Source organism: Dendrobium catenatum, chloroplast, assembly GCF_001605985.2.
Source record: "Dendrobium catenatum cultivar zhong ke IV hao chloroplast, complete genome".
Classification (NCBI taxonomy): domain Eukaryota; kingdom Viridiplantae; phylum Streptophyta; class Magnoliopsida; order Asparagales; family Orchidaceae; genus Dendrobium; species Dendrobium catenatum.
Window position 1 is genome coordinate 57,501 of NC_037361.1, and position 15,135 is coordinate 72,635.

Below are 15,135 nucleotides of genomic sequence, written 5' to 3' on the forward strand. Positions count from 1 at the left end.
GTATTGAAAGTGGAAATTCTAGTATCAAAACTAGTAGCAGTTCTTTCAATATAAGAGAAAGATCTAATGATTTAGATAGAAATACAAAATACAAGCAGTTATGGGTTCAATGTGAGAATTGTTATGGATTAAATTATAAAAAATCTTTTAGTTCAAAAATGAATATTTGTGAACACTGCGGATATCATTTGAAAATGAGTAGTTCAGATAGAATTGAACTCTTTATTGATCCTGGCACTTGGGAGCCTATGGATGAAGATATGGTCTCTATGGACCCCATAGAATTTCATTCAGAGGAGGAACCTTATATAGATCGCATCTCTTTTTATCAAAGAAAAACGGGTTTAACTGAAGCTGTTCAAACGGGCGTAGGTCAATTAAATAGTATTCCCATAGCAATTGGAGTTATGGATTTTCAGTTTATGGGAGGTAGTATGGGATCTGTAGTAGGTGAGAAAATCACCCGTTTGATCGAGTATGCTACTAATCGATCTCTACCTGTCATTATTGTGTGTGCTTCTGGAGGAGCACGCATGCAAGAAGGGAGTTTGAGCTTGATGCAAATGGCTAAAATATCTTCTGCTTCATATGATTATCAATCAAAGAAAAAGTTATTCTATGTATCAATCCTTACATCTCCTACAACTGGCGGAGTTACAGCAAGTTTTGGTATGTTGGGAGATATCATTATTGCTGAACCTAATGCCTACATTGCTTTTGCGGGTAAAAGAGTAATTGAACAAACATTGAAAAAGACAGTACCCGACGGTTCACAAGCGGCTGAGTATTTATTCCTTAAGGGCTTATTTGACCCAATTGTACCACGTAATCCTTTAAAAGGTGTTCTGAATGAGTTATTTCAGCTACATGGTTTCCTTCCCTTGAATCAAGATTAAAAAAAGATTTTAAAAAAGATTGAAATTCTTCATTTTCAAATGGAAGTATAGCACTAGCTTCAGTTATTTTTCTTTGTAGCGAATAAGCATTTAGTTCATTCTAATGAAAAAAACAAAACTAAGAAGATGGTGTTTTCTTTGGGTACATCAGTTATAAGTGTAGTAAGAGTCAAAAGTTTTGGATAATGACTTTTTGCCCCGGATCCTTTTTTTATTCTACCTCTCTTCCTGATTAGGAATAAGCATCCCTCTATCGACAAGATAAAAAAGAATTTATTTCTCCTTCCGAGAAATCCGGGAAAGAAAAATAAAATATGAAATAAAAAGAAAGAAGAAATCTCAAAGAAAATAGAAATATTCAAATAACAAATAAGAAGAATATAGAAGTTCTTTCTATTTAGCGAGAACCCCCGTTTTTCACTAGGAATCCCTTTTTGTTGAATAAGATTGGTTAAAGTCGGGAACTCATAAGAAACTCTTTTCTATCTTTCCTTTCAAAACACCTTTTTTGTTTTGAAAGGAAAGATAGAAAGACGATGAAGATAAGGATGGGAGAAGAAGAATCCAATTTCTGAAAGCGGATTCTCATACATATTCGTGTAGAAAGAGGAATAGGTACACTTCATTTAGTTCTACATTCGTTATTTATTCTGAAATACTTCATATTAAGATTATCTTAATATTCTTTCTAATAGATAGACTTATCATAAGATATCTTTATAATTATAATTTAGAATTATAATAGGTACAAATATGAAATCGAGGTACCCATTCTATGATAGATTTGAACTTTCCCTCTATTTTTGTTCCTTTAGTGGGCCTAGTCTTTCCGGCAATCGCAATGGCTTCTTTATCTCTTTATGTCCAAAGAAATAAGATTGTTTAAATACGATGGGACCAAATCTCATCAATCTCTTTCAACACTGGATCATCATACAGATACTCTTTTAATGTAATATGGTAGGATATATGATATGTGGCCTTTCACAAATAGTTGTTTTTTTATGTATGCCGATGCATAATATACGCATTAATGCGTGTATATGCGATTATAGCTTAATCAATTAAATGATTCAATTCAAAATGATCATCAGAAAATCTTTTTTGAAAAATATTTGAAATAGAAACTCAATGTATCTAACCAATTATTCCTAAAGGTTCCCGTCGGAATGCTGCTAGTTGATTAAAGTTACTTCGGGATCAAGCAATAAAAATCGAGTCAAATCCATTTGAGTTATTCTCTCAATTCCAATCGAATGCAACTGGATCTAGTATAGTATGAACTGGCGATCAGAACATATATGGATAGAACTTATAACGGGGTCTCGAAAAACAAGTAATTTTTGCTGGGCCTGTATCCTTTTTTTAGGTTCATTAGGATTCTTAGTGGTTGGAACTTCCAGTTATCTTGGTAAAAATCTGATATCCGTATTTCCGTCTCAGCAAATTCTTTTTTTCCCACAAGGGATCGTGATGTCTTTCTATGGGATTGCAGGTCTATTCATTAGTTCTTATTTGTGGTGCACAATTTCATGGAATGTAGGTAGTGGTTATGACCGATTTGATAGAAAAGAAGGGATAATGTCCCTTTTTCGTTGGGGATTTCCTGGAAGAAATCGTCGTATCTTCCTTCGTTTCTTTCTGAAAGATATCCAATCAATCAGAATGGAGGTGAGAGAGGGTCTTTTTCCTCGCCGTGTCCTTTATATGGAAATCAGGGGCCAAGGAGCCATTCCCTTGACCCGTACTGATGAGAATTTGACTCCACGAGAAATTGAACAAAAAGCTGCCGAATTGGCCTATTTCTTGCGCGTACCCATTGAAGTATTTTGAAATGAACTGAAGAAGAAATCTCAGCATGAGAGAAGGAACTAAATACATCTCAAAAGCAGGAGGACGTATATGGACTAAGAAAATATAAAATATAATAGAACTAATGAAAGAAAATAGATTAAGGAGAATAGAAACTATTTATAAACAAAAACTATTTTGTATACACATGGCGTCCAGCTTCATTCTTTATACTAGTAAAAAGAAAAGAGTCTAATAAGTATAGATTCATAAAATATCCTAACATTTCTTTTCTTTTCGTAAAACAGAATTCCTCTTTTTAGGCCTTTGAATTGATACCCTATCCCCGCGCTGCGGTTAGACAGTGAAATCTTTCGAAATAGAAAGAAAAGAATTAAAGGATCCGGTAGGTTTCGTCTTTAAAGCCAAATTATATTCGTTAGTTCAAATGGGTTTTCGAGTCTTCATCGAAAGGAAGAAATGAAGAGGAAATTGGTTACAATTTGCCTAATTGAGATCTCTGGAATATGGAAAGAATATTTACTTCTTTTTTTTTTTCATTCGAAAAGGGGCCTTCTTCTATGTTCTATTCTAGATCCAAAGACTCAATTCTTACACAAAAACAAAAATAGGAAAAGAACCATAGGTTCGATACCTTGTTCTTGTTAGAGTTATAGGCTCTTTTTCTATAATTCGTGCTTCATAGAAATCTCAGATAGAATCGACGAATGAAACAGGTTCATTAACAATTCACATCACGGAAACAGAATGAAAAAAAAGAAAGCATTGGCTTCCCTCCCATATCTTGTGTCTATACTCTTTTTGCCCTGGTGGGTTTCTCTCTCATTTAAGAAATGTCTAGAAACTTGGGTTCTTAATTGGTGGAATACCAGGCAATCCGAAATCCTTTTGAATGATATTCAAGAGAAAAATGTTCTAGAAAAATTTATGGAATTAGAAGAACTATTCCTGTTGGACGAGATGATAAAGGAGTACTCGGAGACACATATGCAAAGGCTTCGTATAGGAATGCACAAGGAAACAATACAATTGGTCCAAAGACACAATGAATCTCATTTCCATATCATTTTGCATTTCTCTACAAATCTAATCTGTTTCGCTATTCTAAGTGGTTATTTTTTTCTGGGTAATGAAGAACTTTTCATTCTAAATTCTTGGATTCAGGAATTTCTCTATAACTTAAGTGATACAATCAAAGCTTTTTCGATTCTTTTAGTTACTGATTTATGGATCGGATTTCACTCGACCCATGGTTGGGAACTAATGATTGGTTCGATCTACAACGATTTTGGATTGGCTCAGAATGATCAGATTATATCTGGTCTTGTTTCCACTTTTCCAGTGATTCTAGATACAATTGTGAAATATTGGATCTTCCATTTTTTAAATCGTGTATCTCCTTCGCTTGTAGTAATTTATCATTCAATGAATGAATAATTCATTAGATCTTTTGATATCAATCAAATCAGAATCTTTCTTCATGTATAAATAAATCATTTTTCATCTTACTTATTCTTTATACTTCTACCTTTTCAATTCAAGGTATTCATACTATATTCCACCAGTACAATTCTTTCAGTACAATCAATACAATGGCAAACTTGTGGATAGGGAATTCTACTAGTTACCTATCCAATTTATTGTAGAAATTCCGGGGATCAATGATTGGACCATGCAAAATAGAAAGACTTTTTCTTGGGTAAAAGAACAGATGACTCGATCCATTTATGTATCGATCATGATATATGCAATAACTCGAGCATCTATTTCAAATGCATATCCCATTTTTGCGCAGCAGGGTTATGAAAATCCACGAGAAGCAACTGGGCGAATTGTATGTGCCAATTGCCATTTAGCTAATAAGCCCGTGGATATTGAAGTTCCGCAAGCTGTGCTTCCTGATACTGTATTTGAAGCAGTTGTTCGAATTCCTTATGATATGCAACTTAAACAAGTTCTTGCTAATGGTAAAAAGGGAGCTTTGAATGTAGGAGCTGTTCTTATTTTACCTGAGGGATTCGAATTAGCCCCCCCCGATCGTATTTCTCCCGAAATGAAAGAAAAGATGGGCAATCTTTCTTTTCAGTTTTATCGTCCTAATAAAAGAAATATTCTTGTGATAGGTCCTGTTCCCGGTCAGAAATATAGTGAAATCGTATTTCCTATTCTTTCCCCCGACCCTGCTACGAAAAAAGACGTTCACTTCTTAAAATATCCCATATATGTAGGTGGGAACAGGGGAAGGGGTCAGATTTATCCTGATGGTAGCAAGAGTAACAATACAGTTTATAATGCTACATCTGCTGGTATAGTAAGCAGAATAGCACGTAAAGAAAAGGGGGGATATGAAATAACCATAGTTGATGCTTCAGAAGGACGTCAAGTGGTTGATATTATACCTCCAGGACCAGAACTTCTTGTTTCAGAAGGTGAATCCATCAAGCTTGATCAACCATTAACAAGTAATCCAAATGTAGGAGGTTTTGGTCAGGGAGACGCAGAAATAGTGCTTCAAGATCCATTACGAGTCCAAGGCCTTCTGTTATTCTTGGCATCTGTGATTTTGGCACAAATCTTTTTGGTTCTGAAAAAGAAACAGTTTGAAAAGGTTCAGTTGTACGAAATGAATTTCTAGATCTAGAGATTCCTTAAAATAAAGTTGGTAAAAGTGCCAAATTCTTGTTGATCAATAGAATGATATATGATTCAAAAAATTCTATTTCTATAAGTCTTTTCTTTGTTTGTTTTTTTTTATACTCTTTTTTATTTTGCGGGATGTCTGAAACTCATTACTTGTATACCATTCCTAATTATAGAAAATAAGCATACAAATACAAAGGAATAGAATACAAGGCAAGGACGGGAAAAATGAAAGGAAAAAAGATTTCTAGAAAGTATTCTTAGTCTTCCTAATCGTCTATTCGATTAGATACAAGACGACACAAGAAAAGGATTTTCTTGTGTCGTCTTGTATCGAAAGAATCATGATTTTTTCTCCTTTTTGCCAAAGATTCTTATTCCTTGTTTTATTTTACGGGTATAATTGAACAAATAGAACTTCTTCAATTCACTTCAACTTCTTACTTATTACTTAGGAAAAGAATTCAAACAAAAAAAGACTTCTCTTGTTTTGTTTCGGCTGAAAAGCGGATTATATCTTTACGTATATCCAAATCTTTCTTTATTATCTCATTACAGTTTTCTTTTTTTTTTTAGTTTAGTAGAAATAGTTGAGTATAAAAAGAAAAGGATTTGCAGGAGGTTTCATACGGATAAATCCATACGTATTGGATTATTCATAAAATCGATGGATTCCTCCTTTCTTGTTGCTTCATATTCAACATATTGACATAACATAATAGTGAATATTATGTAGGAATGACAGAAACTATGAATCAGTCAATAGATTAAATTATTCAAAAGAATCCTAATAAAAAAGGAAGAAAATAGAGTGGTTTGAAACATCAGAGCAAAGGATCCATTTTGTCATTTCTAAAAATAGAATATTTGGATTATGTTGACTGAGGTTCCATATGTTTTTGAATAGATAAAAGTCTCGCTCTAAGAGTAAGAACTCAGCGGGGCCTTACCCCGCTGAGTTCTTACTCTTTCATGTCTACAATCTAATCTGGTTCATATGATTATTAAAGTATTACAGAGATGAACCCAACCCGGAATAGGAGCCGTAAAAGAAAATGCCTATTAAACCGATCACAGGAATACCAGTTACAGTACCTATCAGCCAAAGAGGAATCCTTCCAGTAGTATCGGCCATTTCCCCCCCTTCTTTTTCATCAAGTGGTCATGCTAGAGACAAAAACAGTCATGGATAATTATGAGGATAGTATCCTTCCGAATGGGATAATAGAATTCCTACTATTACTATTTCTTTTTCTTAATTGAAGAAATAATTGGAAAATAAAACAGCAAGTACAAAAATGAGTAATAAACCCCAGTATAGACTGGTACGATTTAATTCAACATTTTGTTCATTCGGGTTTGATTGTGTCATAGCTCTATAATTCGAATTAGGTTTATCGTTGGATGAACTGCATTGCTGATATTGATCCTAAAAAAGAAACAGTAGGTACAGCCAGTCCGTGAACAGCCAACCATCGCACTGTAAAAATTGGATAGGTTCGATCTATGGTCATTGGGAACCTCCTAAAAGGATTTACTAAATTCATCGAGTTGTTCCAAAGAATCAAAACGGCCAGTTATTAATGGAATCCCTTGTCGGCTCTCTGTGAAATATTCATTTGGCCGAGGACTTCCAAAAACATCGTAAGCTAAACCCGTACTGACGAATAACCAACCCGCAATGAATAGGGAAGGTATAGTAATGCTATGAATGACCCAGTATCGAATACTAGTAATAATATCAGCAAAAGAACGTTCTCCCGTGCTTCCAGACATGCTGAGCTCCACAAATTCTTGTATGTTCAAAAAAAAAGGCGGGCCGATTCCGTGAAAGATGGAATCAGTAAATCTAAAACTACTGATACTGGATCTTTGTGAGATCGTCAATTTTGTACCAAAGGTGTATTTAGAGTAGACCGAATCAGTATAGCTATCCTTCCTCTAGCGCAGCAACGCAGCCTCGATCATTACCGAAAGGAAATTCTATTGCTATATCTGCCTTGTCTATGTATAAATGTATTTTCCTTAGAATATTAGAATATAAGATTAAGTAAGGTTTCTATTAGTGGCTTCATCATAGTAATAGAAAGTAAAGATCTTGAATGTATGGGCTCTAATACTTAATGAGAGATATCATGATTGAAAGATCTCATTATATTTATACAATTCCATTATATGTTATGTGAAATCTATAAAACCCTTTGGGGGTTCGGTTCATATTTTCTTTTTTTTTGAATCCTCTCATTTTATTCAAGTAATTGGTAATTGTTCGTTCATAGAATAAATATGCTAATAAACTATTTCACTTTGAAATTAGAAACTTAAACTATTATTACTATTCTAAATAGTAAAGTAATTATTCTAAATGGAAATTCTTATTACTATCCCTATATATTTCATTTTTCATAGGTTAATTGCAATTAATATATTTAGAATTAGATTTCATATCTTTTATTATTCTTTTTTATATTTGCGAAAAGAAAAAAAAAGAGATCGTTGGAGCAATCCATATTCGTGATGCAACTGTTGTTACATTAGATCCCCCCAAGAGTTCTTTCCTTATGGAACTACAATACAAAACAAAGATGGGATTCTTTAATATGGAAAGAATATAGAACCTAAAAGGGTATAAAATATAAAAGGGTAATAGAAGTTGCTCTTCTTTGAATCGAGTTGGTCCGAAATCAAATTCAAATAAAGAAATAAAAGAAAATGAAAATATTCAATATTTTGATATTTTTTGAAAAAGTCAAGGCTTTCTTTTTTTTTTAGTGTCCGTCTATAATGACTGATAAATCAAGAACTTTCAATTGGAACTAAACGAATTCTTTCAATTTGTTTTTCTTACCGTCGTATCTGGATTGAGACTTAGGTAAATGTTTTATTCATATATGTAGTAAAAGAACATATCTAATTTAGCTCTTTCATGCCTATTCTAACTAGTTATTTTGGTTTTTTACTGGCTGCTTCAACTATAACCCCAGCTCTATTTATTGGTTTGAACAAGATACGACTTATTTGAAATGAATGAAATTCAATAAACAATTTACAAAAAGAAAAATCAAAGCCTCTCATAATATTTCATTTCAGGTATTCTATGGTTCCTTCCCGCGTCAATTGCCAATTCCTGTTCATTGAGATTCACGGATAATTCAGATTAATATTTAGGGATAGATCTTACCTCTCTTTTTATTCCCTAAAACAAATCGAAATGATTGAAGTTTTTCTATTTGGAATCGTCTTAGGTCTAATTCCTATTACTTTAACAGGATTATTTGTAACTGCATATTTACAATACAGGCGCGGTGATCAGTTGGACCTTTGATTGAGTAACATCTCTTTTTTTGATTGACCTCCTCCTTGTAGGAGGTCAAATTTCAGTTGCAATTCTACTTTGTTTTGTTAAATTATTTCATTGTAATTCGACATAAAATAAACGGAATCACGCTCTGTAGGATTTGAACCTACGACATCGGGTTTTGGAGACCCGCGTTCTACCGAACTGAACTAAGAGCGCTTTCTTATATCATATCCTATAACAGTAGATACGATTGTAAAGAAAAGTATTTTTTTACCCCGGAGGATTCTTGTGTACATATAGTATGTACAAATGAAAGATTATGTCCAAAAATTCCCGATCTTACTCAATGAATCCCTCGTAACTGTCCATAGGAGAAAGAATAGGTAGGGATGACAGGATTTGAACCCGTGACATTTTGTACCCAAAACAAACGCGCTACCAAACTGCGCTACATCCCTTTTAAAAATTGTTGTACAGTGTCATTGTATAAAATCCATGTCTTGTTTTCCACACATCCTTCTTTTTTGCTCTTATAGGTAGAGAATGTTCTTGTCATCTTTTTTAGGGGGCGGCAAAATTGAATCTGCTGGGTCGTTGTACATATGCATTTTAGTTAGTAATTCCTAATTCTAATTTCATTTCAAGCAAAAACAAATGATCTTGAACTAAAAGATCGGGTTATCTATGATCTATGTATTAGAATATCGAACTAGAACTATATATGTATTACAATATACAATACAAATAAATAATTAAAATAAATAAGAAAAAAAAATAAAAGAAGAAGGAGGATTTTCAATGCGAGATATCAAAACATATCTCTCAACGGCACCTGTGCTAACCACTCTATGGTTTGGGTCTTTAGCAGGTCTATTGATAGAAATTAATCGTTTATTTCCGGATGCCCTGTCATTCCCTTTTTTTTAATCCTGATTGAATTCTTGTATTGATCTGTGAAGAAATGAAGAATATTTGAGATACAATTCTACGTAACATGTCTCCAATTTTGCTCCCTTTTTATTTCCTATCCTAAAAAAGAAAAGAAAGAGAAAGAGTGTATCGAACTTCAGTCAAAATACAGTGAATCTACGATAGAATTTGGGGGAAAAGAAATGGAAATGTGGATCCAGTCGTTTAGGGGCGGTTACACAAAATTCTAATATAGAAAGAAGAAAAGACTGAGATTAGGATAGGAATAATTCATAGTTAGAAAAAATTGTATTAATTAATTATTATGATATTCTTAATATTCTTCTATTAATGAATATGACTCTCTTTCTTTATAGTTATAGTAATTAATAGTGATTATCTTTTCTATTTATAGTACTTCGAAGTCATTCGAATTCTAAGAATTCGAAAAAGAAAAGATTTACGAATTCTATTTCTAGTTAGTAACATTTATTAATATAGATATAGAATATAGATTCTTTTTTTATTTTCTTTTTCTTTGGTTTGGGTAAAAAAGAAAATGAAGAGAGTTCTAAAGTGAAGTCGATCCAAAATGAAAAGGAGGTTCATGGCCAAGGGTAAAGATATCAGAATTATAGTAATTTTGGAATGTACCTGTTGTGTTCGAAAGGGTGTCAATAAAGAATCGCCGGGCATTTCTAGATATATTACTCAAAAGAATCGACACAATACACCCAATCGATTAGAATTTCGAAAATTTTGTCGCTATTGTCAAAAGTATACGATTCATGGGGAAATAAAGAAATAGATGGAACGGAATGCGTGTGTGATTTTTCCAAGTAGCGGGAAGAGTAAGAACTTTACATCTTAACATTAACATATATAAAAACCAAATCCTATTTTGGTCGAATCTTAAATGAATAAGAAAAAAAAAGATAATTCTATTTTCTAGATCCTTTTATATATAAGGAATAAACAAACAAGGAATAAGCAAACCATGGATAAATCCAAACAACCTTTTCGTAAATCCAAGCGATCTTTTCGTAGGCGTTTACCCCCAATTGGATCGGGGGATCGAATCGATTATAGAAACATGAGTTTAATTAGTCGATTTCTTAGTGAACAAGGAAAAATATTATCTAGACGGACGAATAGGTTGACCTTGAAACAACAACGATTAATTACTATTGCTATAAAACAAGCTCGTATTTTATCTTCGTTACCTTTTCGTAATAATGAGAAACAATTGGAGAGAGTGGAGTCGATCCCTAGAACTACTGGTCCTAGAACCAAAAATAAATAGAGATACTCCTCAAAACTCCAATAGGAAATCAAGCTCATATGAATGTTTTGCTCGAAAAAAAAATAGAATCCAGATTTGATTCTTGTATTCTAAAAAAGGAAAAATGGGAAAGAAATCTTTTTTTCTTGAAAGATGTTCGTTTACTCCTACTACTCAAATCTTAATTTCTTTTTCTTCTATCTTCCCGGAGTCCATTCTCCGGGAAATCCTGTTTCAATCATTCTTGTTTCCTGTATAATAGATTCTATTAAGATTCTTTTATTCCTTTATTTTATTTGATTTGTATTTGATTTTATTTGAAATGATATCAAAACAATTCTTATTTGATAGGGCTATTTGCGCAAGTATTTTACGATTCAGAAGCAATTGTCTCTTGTACAGATTGTGGATGAATAGGCTATAACTATAGAATATTCTATCCTCACGAGTTACCGCATTTATCCGAGTGATCCACAAACGACGAAAATCTCTCTTTTTCCTGCTCCTATCTCGATGAGAGGAAACCAAAGCTCTCATTCTTTGTTGAGTAGTCGTTCGAGTAAGTCTTGAATGAGCCCCTATAAAGGTTGATGCAAATAAACGAATCTTTTTTCGACGTCTTCGAGCTGTATATCCTCGTTTAACTCTGGTCATTGAATCAAATGAAACTTTCTTGAATAACTAATTGATTTCTCTTCTTTCAGTCATCCTTTTCCTCCGGTCGATTAATAACAAAACGGATTCTTCCGATATATAAAATATAAATTCCAATGGCTTTTGCGACTATGACCTTCCCGACCACGATTTTTTCTTTCTTCATTTTTTCTTTCTTCAAAGTATCTCGCCTGGAAATAATAAATTCGGCTGCTACTAAATAAAAAAGAATAGTGGGTTCCCTCGTTTCTATGGCAACTTCTGAAACGGTGAGGTCCTCTCTATACACCGGAGCCTCTTCTTTCATTTCATCAAATTTTATTGTGAACTTGTATAGTTCACACTCTTTGGCTCTACCCATCCATTTTTCAATTCTAATTAGAAAGTAATAGTCCTTTTCACAAAAAAGCTATCCATACAGTGACGGCATTTAATTCTGAAAGTTGGCTATGTAGCTGACCCTGTTAGTCCGTTTTTTCAAGAATAGGAATAGGAGCATAACCTTTTTCCTCCGCTTAATGGATAACTATTTGTTACCAATGGAGAATTCCTTCTCATCTCAAATGGAGTGATTGGATTTGCACCAATAGAAACCATAAATTCATAACATAATTAGGTAGATGATAGATCTTCATTTTTATATATTTATATAATAGTCAATTAGATAGCCGTCTTCCACTCTATCTATCCTAATTCATCGGTAGTGGTCGTTGATACTGGAAAAGATTTTTGCATTTCTTCAAACTTATGATCTGAACTGAACGAGTCGCACATACACCCTAGTACATGTTCCTCGACGCTGAGGACATCCTCGAAGAGCGGGAGATTTCGTGACATTTCTTATTGGCTGTCTTGCGTTTCTAATAAGTTGTTTAATGGTTGGCATGGCATGTCTATAGAATCTCATTCTAGATAGAATAGAGCGGGTTGGCTTAGATCGATCTTAACCTGATGGTTGATGATTATGAATGATTTCTATTCACACGGAAATTTCAAATTTTGAAACGGAATTCGTATATTTCTACGGAATCCCCAGTATTTTAATTTTCGACCGCTACAAGATCAACAATGCCATGAGCTTGGGCTTCTGTTGCTGACATAAAAACATCCCTTTCCATATCTTCGGATATAACCCATAAAGGGTTGCCCGTTCTTTGTACATAAACTTTTGTGAGAGTTTCGCGAAGTTTCAATAGTTCTTCTGCTTCCAGGATAAATTCCCCTGCTTGTGCCTCGTAAAAAGAACTAGCAGGTTGGTGAATCATAACCCTGATGATATTGATATAACATCATGAACGGTTCTTCTATCTATATATCGCACGATTGGGTTAAAGTAAGGGGGAATCAAAATAACAATAAAAAATAGAATTAAACAACCGTACGGGCATCTTTTGTACATTGCATACGGCTCTGCAATGGAATTTCTTCTTTTCGATAGAATTGATTCTATCAAAAAGAAGAAATAGAACCCATCCGATCCAAATCGTTAAATGATCCATTTACCACCCTTCCTTTCGTAGTAGGAAAAAAGATACTATGATGGTTCTGTTGCTTTATATATTTATCTCGTCTGTGGTTTGTTTAGCAATCCCAAAGTTTCTTTTTGATACGATCCAAGAAGGAGAAAATGATTTTTTCCATTTTTTTGACTCTTTCTCTCATAACATAAAAAGAAGAAAGATACTTCTGGTGTGGAAGAATAATGGTTTGTGACGCTGAAATTGACTCTTGCTTGACACATATAAATCAATTTGGGAATAACTCTTCTTTCATACTACTATCTCGATACAAAATCTCATGTTAGAAAAAAAACAATAATGGTTTGTTCATATCGAACTCGAAGTGCCATGCTATTATTACTTATTCTTTATTTGATTCATATTCGATACAGCGAAGGCATAGTATTCTTTTTTTTTCTCAAAGAAAAAAACTCATTGGCGCCAAGCGTGAGGGAATGCTAGACGTTTGGTAATTTCTCCTCCGACCAGAATGAAAGATCCCATTGAAGCGGCTAATCCCATACATATTGTATGTACATCCGGTGACACAAATTGCATAGTATCATAAATGGCTATTCCTGGTATTACCCATCCGCCTGGAGAATTTATAAACAAATAAAGATCCCTAGTATCATCTTCTATGCTGAGATATACCATGAGACCAACAAGTTGATTCGAGATCTCACTATCAACCTCTTGGCCTAAAAAAAGTAATCTTTCTCGATGAAGTCGGTTGATTAGGGCAAAATTGTATCCCTGAGGAACCGTACGTGCACCTTTGGATGCATACGGTTCGAAAGAATTGCGAAAAAAAGAATCAATGTGTCGATTCCAGTCCTATTTCTTTTTCCTTTTTTACATTCTAGAATGGGAAGGAGGGCAAAACTCATGTAAAAAAGAAAAAAGAATTTTATGAACTTATTGAACTAACTTCTCATTGATGTATTGTTTCATCGAAATTCAAATAACGATGTAATTTTCTTGTTCCTGAATGGGCCCTTTCAATTCTTTTAGGTTCTTGTTCTACTCCGGGGGAAGATTTTCCCGAATTCCATTTGCGCATATAGGTCAAATGATTCCAGTACCACTGTTTGATACCTTTCCCCAAAATATTCGATGTATTCATCATACTACTCCATTGGTAGGCAGTTTTATATAATCCCTATAGTAAGTATAAGAATAGTCTATGATAAAAGCGGTAATCGTGTAATCATCATCTATTCTACATAATAGATTATATTATAAGATTCTATTATAGTTCTATTTATAGTAAGTTCTATTATATTCTATTTCATTACTAATGAAGTTCAGAATTTATTAAGAATTTCATTAAATTTATATTTTATTTTTATATTCTTTATTTAATATTTCTTATTTAGATTACTACATTTACCTACATTTACACTCCCATTATATTACTTTTACTTACTTTTACTCTTACCATTTCCAATTTGGTATTCTCTGAACGGAGCCTGGATACTTTATTTTATCAGTCCAAGTAAACCATCAATTATTTGAATTGAGAATATTGATCCCCAATAGGAATTATTGTGCTTCACGCTCCGAATTATTGATGATTCAATCAATACAATATTGAATATATCTTTATTGGATTGGGCGAAACAGAGAATACTCGATCGGGGGAGATAACGGAGAAATACCATATGACCCATATGTCTGACAAGTCGCACTATACGTCAACCCAAGCTGCATCTTCCTCTCCAGGACTCCGAAAAGGTACTTTTGGAACACCAATGGGCATTAAGATAAATAAAAAAATGAAGTACTATACTTTACTTTAATATGGAAACGTAACAATGGTTTGTTTTATTTTCTTCATCATTTTTTCTCTTTCTTTTCTATTTTGATATTCTATAGATATTTCTTTTTTCTTTTTATATCTTCTATTATATATATATTCTCTTTCTATATTCTATTTTTAGATCTTTTAATCTTCTTTCTATTTAGATTCTTATATTCTTAGATTATCTTCTATTATATATATATTCTATTATATATTCTATAAAATAAAATAGAACTTAATACTTAATATTATTATATAGATAGGACTGGAAGGTTCATAGAGGAAGATAGAATGAATAAAGAAAAATTCTAACGAACGGGATCGATCGGATTAGCCGA

The 15,135-nt window shown here is 33.2% G+C and overlaps 17 protein-coding genes and 2 non-coding genes across 20 annotated transcripts in view. All coding sequences in view use genetic code 11, as the record gives it.

Annotated features, from left to right (window-relative positions):
• Positions 1-896, forward strand: part of accD (acetyl-CoA carboxylase beta subunit) — a 1,449-nt gene extending 553 nt beyond the window's left edge. The window contains exon 1 of the mRNA in view: positions 1-896. This exon is cut by the window's left edge and continues 553 nt beyond it. Within this exon, the coding sequence (YP_009472273.1) occupies positions 1-896 (896 nt within the window).
• A 775-nt stretch (positions 897-1,671) lies between these two features.
• psaI (photosystem I subunit VIII) lies at positions 1,672-1,782 on the forward strand. The gene has a single exon. The coding sequence runs from the start codon at positions 1,672-1,674 to the stop codon at positions 1,780-1,782; it is 111 nt and encodes a 36-aa protein (YP_009472274.1).
• Positions 1,783-2,174: 392 nt separating this feature from the next.
• On the forward strand, positions 2,175-2,729 carry ycf4 (photosystem I assembly protein Ycf4). Its single transcript has one exon. It carries the CDS (start codon positions 2,175-2,177, stop codon positions 2,727-2,729), a length of 555 nt encoding a protein of 184 aa, YP_009472275.1.
• A 726-nt stretch (positions 2,730-3,455) lies between these two features.
• On the forward strand, positions 3,456-4,145 carry cemA (envelope membrane protein). Its single transcript has one exon. The coding sequence runs from the start codon at positions 3,456-3,458 to the stop codon at positions 4,143-4,145; it is 690 nt and encodes a 229-aa protein (YP_009472276.1).
• A 235-nt stretch (positions 4,146-4,380) lies between these two features.
• On the forward strand, positions 4,381-5,343 carry petA (cytochrome f). Its single transcript has one exon. It carries the CDS (start codon positions 4,381-4,383, stop codon positions 5,341-5,343), a length of 963 nt encoding a protein of 320 aa, YP_009472277.1.
• A 1,017-nt stretch (positions 5,344-6,360) lies between these two features.
• psbJ (photosystem II protein J) lies at positions 6,361-6,483 on the reverse strand. The gene has a single exon. It carries the CDS (start codon positions 6,481-6,483, stop codon positions 6,361-6,363), a length of 123 nt encoding a protein of 40 aa, YP_009472278.1.
• A 120-nt stretch (positions 6,484-6,603) lies between these two features.
• On the reverse strand, positions 6,604-6,720 carry psbL (photosystem II protein L). Its single transcript has one exon. The coding sequence runs from the start codon at positions 6,718-6,720 to the stop codon at positions 6,604-6,606; it is 117 nt and encodes a 38-aa protein (YP_009472279.1).
• Positions 6,721-6,742: 22 nt separating this feature from the next.
• On the reverse strand, positions 6,743-6,862 carry psbF (photosystem II protein VI). Its single transcript has one exon. The coding sequence runs from the start codon at positions 6,860-6,862 to the stop codon at positions 6,743-6,745; it is 120 nt and encodes a 39-aa protein (YP_009472280.1).
• Positions 6,863-6,872: 10 nt separating this feature from the next.
• On the reverse strand, positions 6,873-7,124 carry psbE (photosystem II protein V). Its single transcript has one exon. The coding sequence runs from the start codon at positions 7,122-7,124 to the stop codon at positions 6,873-6,875; it is 252 nt and encodes an 83-aa protein (YP_009472281.1).
• A 1,150-nt stretch (positions 7,125-8,274) lies between these two features.
• Positions 8,275-8,370, forward strand: petL (cytochrome b6/f complex subunit VI). The gene has a single exon. It carries the CDS (start codon positions 8,275-8,277, stop codon positions 8,368-8,370), a length of 96 nt encoding a protein of 31 aa, YP_009472282.1.
• A 189-nt stretch (positions 8,371-8,559) lies between these two features.
• On the forward strand, positions 8,560-8,673 carry petG (cytochrome b6/f complex subunit V). Its single transcript has one exon. The coding sequence runs from the start codon at positions 8,560-8,562 to the stop codon at positions 8,671-8,673; it is 114 nt and encodes a 37-aa protein (YP_009472283.1).
• Positions 8,674-8,791: 118 nt separating this feature from the next.
• On the reverse strand, positions 8,792-8,865 carry trnW-CCA. The gene has a single exon. It is a non-coding gene; the product is annotated as a tRNA-Trp (tRNA).
• Positions 8,866-9,033: 168 nt separating this feature from the next.
• On the reverse strand, positions 9,034-9,107 carry trnP-TGG. The gene has a single exon. It is a non-coding gene; the product is annotated as a tRNA-Pro (tRNA).
• A 340-nt stretch (positions 9,108-9,447) lies between these two features.
• On the forward strand, positions 9,448-9,576 carry psaJ (photosystem I subunit IX). Its single transcript has one exon. The coding sequence runs from the start codon at positions 9,448-9,450 to the stop codon at positions 9,574-9,576; it is 129 nt and encodes a 42-aa protein (YP_009472284.1).
• Positions 9,577-10,165: 589 nt separating this feature from the next.
• Positions 10,166-10,366, forward strand: rpl33 (ribosomal protein L33). The gene has a single exon. The coding sequence runs from the start codon at positions 10,166-10,168 to the stop codon at positions 10,364-10,366; it is 201 nt and encodes a 66-aa protein (YP_009472285.1).
• Positions 10,367-10,555: 189 nt separating this feature from the next.
• On the forward strand, positions 10,556-10,861 carry rps18 (ribosomal protein S18). Its single transcript has one exon. It carries the CDS (start codon positions 10,556-10,558, stop codon positions 10,859-10,861), a length of 306 nt encoding a protein of 101 aa, YP_009472286.1.
• A 258-nt stretch (positions 10,862-11,119) lies between these two features.
• rpl20 (ribosomal protein L20) lies at positions 11,120-11,494 on the reverse strand. Its single transcript has one exon. The coding sequence runs from the start codon at positions 11,492-11,494 to the stop codon at positions 11,120-11,122; it is 375 nt and encodes a 124-aa protein (YP_009472287.1).
• A 772-nt stretch (positions 11,495-12,266) lies between these two features.
• On the reverse strand, positions 12,267-12,380 carry rps12 (ribosomal protein S12; one part of a trans-spliced gene, as the record gives it; the record has 2 gene entries for this part). Coding sequences YP_009472288.1 and YP_009472246.1 both cover positions 12,267-12,380 — 114 coding nt within the window.
• A 154-nt stretch (positions 12,381-12,534) lies between these two features.
• clpP (ATP-dependent Clp protease proteolytic subunit) lies at positions 12,535-14,755 on the reverse strand. The gene is made up of 3 exons: positions 14,685-14,755; positions 13,438-13,729; positions 12,535-12,765 (listed from the first exon to the last, which is right to left on the reverse strand). Exons 1-3 carry the CDS (start codon positions 14,753-14,755, stop codon positions 12,535-12,537), a joined length of 594 nt encoding a protein of 197 aa, YP_009472289.1.
• Between the last annotated feature and the right edge of the window lie 380 nt (positions 14,756-15,135).